The sequence below is a fragment of the Symphalangus syndactylus genome, chromosome 4, assembly GCF_028878055.3.
Source record: "Symphalangus syndactylus isolate Jambi chromosome 4, NHGRI_mSymSyn1-v2.1_pri, whole genome shotgun sequence".
NCBI classification, from domain to species: domain Eukaryota; kingdom Metazoa; phylum Chordata; class Mammalia; order Primates; family Hylobatidae; genus Symphalangus; species Symphalangus syndactylus.
Genome location: NC_072426.2, coordinates 55,188,429 through 55,195,384, shown reverse-complemented (window position 1 = coordinate 55,195,384; position 6,956 = coordinate 55,188,429). Strand labels below are relative to the sequence as shown.

The 6,956-nt window shown below is 33.0% G+C and overlaps 1 protein-coding gene across 1 annotated transcript; it reads right to left on the bottom strand.

Annotated features, from left to right (window-relative positions):
* Positions 1-1,378: 1,378 nt before the first annotated feature.
* Positions 1,379-6,465, bottom strand: FABP2 (fatty acid binding protein 2). The gene is made up of 4 exons (XM_055274718.2): positions 6,363-6,465; positions 4,888-5,060; positions 3,763-3,870; positions 1,379-3,323 (listed from the first exon to the last, which is right to left on the bottom strand). The coding sequence occupies exons 1-4, from the start codon at positions 6,427-6,429 to the stop codon at positions 3,273-3,275; spliced, it is 399 nt and encodes a 132-aa protein (XP_055130693.1). The 5' UTR covers positions 6,430-6,465; the 3' UTR covers positions 1,379-3,272.
* Between the last annotated feature and the right edge of the window lie 491 nt (positions 6,466-6,956).

Sequence of the window (6,956 nt, the reverse complement as noted above, 5' to 3'; positions counted from 1 at the left end):
TTCATGAAAAACAGGACCACGTGTTGGAGAGGTAACAGGGCATCTGATCATATAGGGTCTTACAGGTCATTGTAAGAACATTGGCTTTTTCCTCTGAGTGAAAATGGGAGGCCATTGCAGCAGTTTGAGCAGATAAGTGATGTGATCAGATTTAGATTTTTAAAGGATCCTTCTGGCTGCTGTGTAGAAAAAGAGACTAAAGGGGTGGAGTAGGGAAGGTAGAAGTTTGTAGGCTTTTTAGAGAGTTGTAACAGTAATCCAGGAAAAAGATAATGGTGGCTGATACTAAGGTGATAGCAGTGGAAGTGATGGGAAGTGGTTGGATTCTGGAGTTATATGTGTATGTAAATACTATATTTTTAACTTCTTGTTATGGAAAATCTCAAATACATACAAAAGTACAGAGATGAGTATAATGAATTCCTACGTTCCTATTCAGTGAACCTATCATATATTATTATGTGTCAGGCACTTTGCAACAGCTGCAAGAATTGCCAACTTGTATCAATCTTCCTCCCCAACCAAAGATTGAGGAGAAAGCAATTTGAAGCAAATCCCAGATACCATATTGCATGTGTAAATATTTCAGCTTCTACTACTACAACTGCTTCTGACTGCCCCGACATTCTGCTATCTACCCTATGGTTTCTGCTTGTTCATAGTTTCAGGTACTCATGACTTCTACTTGTTGTCTGCTCTGTTTGTCCTCCTTAAGCCTTTTTCCTTGCTATCAACACTAACTGTGTACTTCTCAAATTCAAACTCCCTAAAAAGAGGTTCTTGCAGGTTCAGTTAGTTGTCATTTTTCCTTCTACACAGAGCTCATGATCCGGCCAAATTGTGGTAGATTGGCTGCTCTTGGGTCAGGGACCCTCTTTTGGCCAAGCAGGGTGGTGTAATGACAAGGTTAGTTTTCCCAAAAAAGGGTTGTTGAAATGGAAGTCACTTAACAAATAATAGGCTGCTCTCCAATACTAATAAATAGTGGAAATTTAATTCTGGAAAAGATATAAATGGTGAAAAAAGTCAGCCTGCAATGAGACTAGAAATAGATAAGTGTCTAATCACTGAACACCATTATTTTACAGTCTGACCTGACTCATTTAGAGTGCTATTCTTGGGTGCCACTGAGGAATTAAGGACATTTTTTTCTTAATATATTTTTGTTTATAAGAGGCTGAGTAATAGCATAGATCATAATGATCTAGGCTGAAAGTCAAGACCTACATTTAATTCTTCCGTTCATCATGGACTTTGTACAATATTAGACAAGCTAATAAACTTCTTTGTGCCTTTGTCTCTCTCAATTTTTGTATTGAGATTAATACCTGCCTTTTCCTGATTCATATATGGTAGACACATAAGATTAGAGGGATAAAAGTACATTGAGCTTTTGTGAAGAGAAGCATGTGAAAATCTAAATAATTACTATTTCCTATGTGAAGATTTTTATGAAATTATAAAATGAACATAGATTTAAGGTATTTTTTATATAAATTTAAAGAGTACAAGTATAGTTTTGTTACATTGATATATTGCATAGTGGTAATGTCTGGGCTGTAACCATCACCCCCTGAATAATGTACATTGTACCCATTAAGTAAATTATTATCGCCCCCCGCCAACCCTCCAACTCTTCCAAGTCTCCAGTGTCTATTATTCTACATTCTGGTGTGTCCATGTGTATACATTATTTAGCTCCCACTTAAAAGTGAGAACACGCAGTATTCAACTTTCAAAGATTACATACTCTCTAATCTATTCATTTTCATTAGGTACTCAAACATTTTTCTTTCTACATTTTAACGTATATGTCATATGTATATACCATTTAGAACAGTGTGTGGCAAGTAGTAAGAACTATGTAAATATTAAGCTGTTATCTACATCAGTGTGAAAAAGAATTTGTCAAAAGTCTATAGAGTTGCAGCTGCAAATGCTTAAAAATTTGATCCCTCTTTCCATCCCCTAATATGTACCCTGCTAAAATACAATTACGTGAAGCACATAAAATTTTACGTCATGTGAAAATATGAATAAAAGGAAACTTTTTGAGCCCTGGAAAATTGGCAACGTATATGTTTATGTGAAGAAACCCACAACAACAAAAAAGAAGGGGGTGGTTAAAAATAACATTGATAACTGATATCTCCATTGTTCTCAAAGACTAGTTAGTGGACAGCCTGCATCAGAATCACCACCAGGAAATTTTCTAGAATTCTTGGTTCTATTAGTGATTCTGATATAATAGAATAACAGTGGAGATTAAGAATGCAGAAATTGTTTAAGTTTCTCAGATGATCCTGATTTTCAGCCAAGCCTGGGAATGACTGATGTGTACAAAAATGTTATACAATAATTTAATTTAACGTAGTACATCATTTATTTCCTATCATCCTGTTCAAAGTGGTATGTATTGGGAAATATCTACCCCCAGGGAAGAGGGCTGGGAGGATATCTATCAAAATCAGAATGGCAATTATCTCTGGATTATGAGTTATGGAAATACTTATTTTCCATTTGTGTTTCTTATTTCTAAGTTTTCTGGTTGAGCATATATTATTTTTATAATAATAGATATTACTTACAACCAGTGCCAGAAAATTATTCACAACCAGTGCAAGATGTTAAAGACTCATATGCAGCCTATGCTTTTAGTTTATCAAATGTAAAGAAAAAAAAAAACAACTTGAGAGGCTGAGGCAGGAGGATCGCTTGAGGCCAGGGGTTCAAGACCAGCCTGGGCAATATAGCAAGACCCCATCTCTAAAAAAAATAAAAAGAAAACAAAAATTAGCTGGGCATGGTGGAATGTACCCATAGTCCTAGCTACTCAGAAGGCTGAGGCAGGAAGATTGCATGAGTCCAGGAGTTTGAGGTTACAGTGAGCTATGATCTCTCCACTACATTCCAGCCTGAGTGAAAGAGTAAGACCCTCTCTCTACCAAAACAATCTGTCAATTCGTATTCACATACTTTTTGTTTTAAAAGGCAAGGCTACATATAAAGCAACATGGACACAATATTTATTTTTGTTGTTTAAAATGTCACAAATTCTTTTAGTAAATATATATATCTTAGAGAATATAAAACAAATTAAATCCTAATTAGCTTTTACTTCTTTTGCTTTGGCATGAATGGAAATATACCAATGTTTATAAAAGGACCAATCAGTCAGTAACCTTATACATGATGGGGTGAAAGAAACAGTTCTGGTACAATATAGATCGTCTGTCCAATTTGTATTTTGAGCTGTGCTCCAAGAATAATGCTCAATCCTTTTTAAAGATCCTTTTGGCTTCTACTCCTTCATATACGTAAGTCTGAAAGGTGTTAACAAACAGAAGAATTTAAGATTTACATCTAAATTAAGAAAAAGTAGTATTATAGTTTTATACTATATGAGTTTATACTATTTTTATATTATATATTCATATATATTATATGAATATGAGTTTATACAATTTTTTCTTGTGCTTGATAGCAAGATTTTATACAGATATAGGATACAGCCATTTTAAAACCCATGTTGGTTTGTAGTCATTTACATTGTCAGTTAAAATAGGCGTTGATTATTTGACATATGTAAGTTCTCTTTAGTAAATAGGCATCAGAAAATAGCTATACAATATTTTTAAAATCAGTAAGATTTATGAGAAAAGAAGTAGTCTGTTTATTGAAGATCTGGCTCAGCAGTGACAAAAATTATTGTTTTGTGGTAATTTTTGCCTTTTGAAAATAGCTATAAATTTTACAACTCACCTGGACTAGTTCATCACCTATAATTTCTCGGACAGTATTCAGTTCATTTCCATTGTCTGTCCGTTTGAATTTTCCAATAAGTTTATTTCCCTCAAGGCTCCAGGTCCCCTACATAATAATAATAATAATAATAATAATAATAATGGCATTTATTAGGGTCTTACACATGTCAGGCACTGTTCTGAGTTCTGTAGACACACTTTTTCATTTAATCTTCATGGTGACCCTATGAAACTGATACTATTATCTCTACTTTACAGAAGAGGAGACTGTAAAATGGCACAGTGATTCACCTAAAGTCACAGAGTCAGGATTGAACCTAGGCCATTGGGCTACAGAGTATGTGTTGATAACCATTATGCTTGTTCTCTTCAATAATTTCCATATGCTGAATTTTAAGGCAGATGAGCAGCAATTCTTTCTGAATCTTTCATGTTACGTGTCCAGAAATATAGTCATGGTTAAAATTAGTTTCATGGAGATGTTAACAACTCTGTGCATGTTTTAATTTGTGTGATTGTGGAACTAAAGAAAGACATAACTGTTAAAACATTCAGTAGTTAAATTGCCATTACAAACATGTAATTTAAATAGAAAAATGTTGAGGCTAAAAAAAGTTTTTAAAAATTTGTTGAAAATGATGACTTCCTAAAATGTGTTATCTTAAACATGAAAAGGTACACTCCCAATGACCTACAATACATCAGATCTTTCCATTTGGTAACTCACTCATTTGTTCATTTATTCACTTCTTTTATTATTTCAACATGTTAAATTGCTATTACAGTTAAGTTACATATTAGCTCTGAAGGCTTCTTTTGCTATACTGTTTAAAAACACAGTTTTAAATTTCTTTGTCAATAGGTCTATACTCAGTCATTCAAAAGATAGTTTTCTAATTCTTATTGTTCAATTCAGATTCTTCACAGATGCATATAAAAATAAAAGCATATTTAAATACCCTGCCAATTTGTGCAATATATAATGTAGACAAACTTCATTGGCTTCTTCAGTTAATGAAGGAGACCTGCATTAATTAAACCATCCAATGAAATAGAGCAGAGATCATTTTAATATTGGGTAGAAAAATCAAGAATGCATTGCTCATAAAAAAAAAATTCTTACCCTGAGTTCAGTTCCGTCTGCTAGGTTGTAATTAAAGGTGACACCAAGTTCAAAAACAACTTCAATGTTTCGAAAAGTGCTTGATTCTTTGACTGTGAATTTATTTCCTTCTTGTGTAATTGTCAGCTTCAAATTGTCATGAGCTGCAAGCTTCCTTTTCACTATATTAACACCTGCAAAAGGTAAGACAATGGAGAAAATAAAGTCAAATCCCATAGGAAGTGTTTATTTTTCCAAGTTATGTTTTGTTTGTTTATTTTGAGGGTGGCAAGAAAACTCGGTAGCATTGCCTTTGCACAAGAACATTCAGATTGCTTCTATGGAAGTTCAGGTTCAGTCAGATCAAGAGAACTGATTAAAGTTGTTTTTCCAAAACTTGAGAAAAATTAAGTAGAGTACAGAATTATAGAATCTTAGAGCTGAGCAACTTTAATAAGATTAACAAACTGTTCATTTCAGTGTTAAGTAAATCAAATTCTAGAAATATCAAATGAGGGATTAAAATGTATATTCATATATTTGTAAGGAAGCACATCTTTAATTCCACATATACAGTATTCTTTTTTCTTAAATGCCCCTTTGTTTTTCATAGTGGCTTTAACATTTTGAACTTTATAATTCTCTTTGTTTCTTGTGGCATTTCTTTCTGACACAAAAATGAGAAAATTAGCAAATATTAAGCCAAAATTACCATAAGAATCTACAAATTTTATAAATTTAAACTTAGAGTTCCTAAACTGTAAGCTATAATTGATGCAGATTTTTCTTTTAGGGGAATGACACAAATTTGTTTGCCTATCTTGTATGGTATATGGGCTGCCAGAGTATTGATATCAATTTATAAATGACGAATTAACGGGTGCAGGAAATCAACATGGCACATGGATACATATGTAACAAACCTGCACATTGTGCACATGTACCCTAAAACCCTAAAGTATAATAAAAAAAAAAAAAAAAAAAAAAAAAAACACCCTGAAGAAAACTACATAGCTTCTCAAGATTATTCCAAAAATTTTTTAAGTTAGAAGAAATGAGAATTAAATCTAACTTATTCAGAGCTATAAATTTTAGGAGAACATTTTTCATTACTTTCTTATATGGTCTTTGCTTTTCCATCTCCTAGAATTTAACATTTTCAGATCTGGAAGTTATCATTACATGCTGCCATTTTCTTACTGTAAACAACAAAAAAAGTCATTTTTCAGTTAAAGAGTGAAGGAAACATATCTGGATCTTTTTGGTGTGTTTCAGAGGACAGCACTCAAAGAATCTTTTCTTCCATTAGTAAGATAGTGGATTCTTCCTAATGTAAGAAGGGAGAATATGGTTTCCTTCCTCTGAACATCTTCTGGATCCTCACTGCCACATCAGGAGCTATCTGTAAGCTATCTGTAATCTAGAGATTTAGGAGTTAGAAAGAAAAATGTTTGTAAGAAAGCAAAGAATGAGCCACAAAGGAATAAAGTCTCTACCCATTTTTTCCATGAACTTGTCATAGTTTTCACTCCGGTCTACCTTCCAAGTGCCGTCAAACGCCATGATTTCAGTTGAGTCAGCCTCCAGGCAACTGGAGATTCAGGTCTGTCCTTGGGCGAGAATTTATTATATTTCTTATCTTAGAACCAACTTCGTACTGTGATGTGGAAGCTTAAAGTTCAGGAAATCACCTATGTCAAGCAATTAATTAATTCTTATTAATTAATTCTTAATTAATTCTTATTAATTAATTAATTATTAATTAATTCTCGTTCTGTACATTCCTGAGATCATCTGAAATTCAACTGAATTAAAACATGAGAAGCATACCTATTCTGTCTTAAACTACAGTTTGTGGGCATACTTATTTCAAGAATTAGAATGCATGCTGTCTGAAGATTGTTTTTCTAAGTTCAAAGTGCAGACTATGTTGGAGCTAATATAATTTATAGCATATATCAAATAACATCTGGGAAATGAGACCATGACCTATCCCTTTTTCACAACAGCAATTACCTTGTAAAGTAAGACTTTATGATGAAATACAGTTGAAAAGTTAAAGTTAATAAGATTCGTTTTCTAATATGTCT

Excerpts from the sequence above, each read along its gene's own strand:
- FABP2 (XM_055274718.2), bottom strand. The coding sequence starts at position 6,429 with ATGGCGTTTGACGGCACTTGGAAGGTAGACCGGAGTGAAAACTATGAC. Across the intron at positions 5,061-6,362 it reads CAAGTTCATGGAAAAAATGG|GTGTTAATATAGTGAAAAGG; the intron begins GTAGAGACTTTA and ends TACCTTTTGCAG. Across the intron at positions 3,871-4,887 it reads CAGACGGAACTGAACTCAGG|GGGACCTGGAGCCTTGAGGG; the intron begins GTAAGAATTTTT and ends ATTATTATGTAG.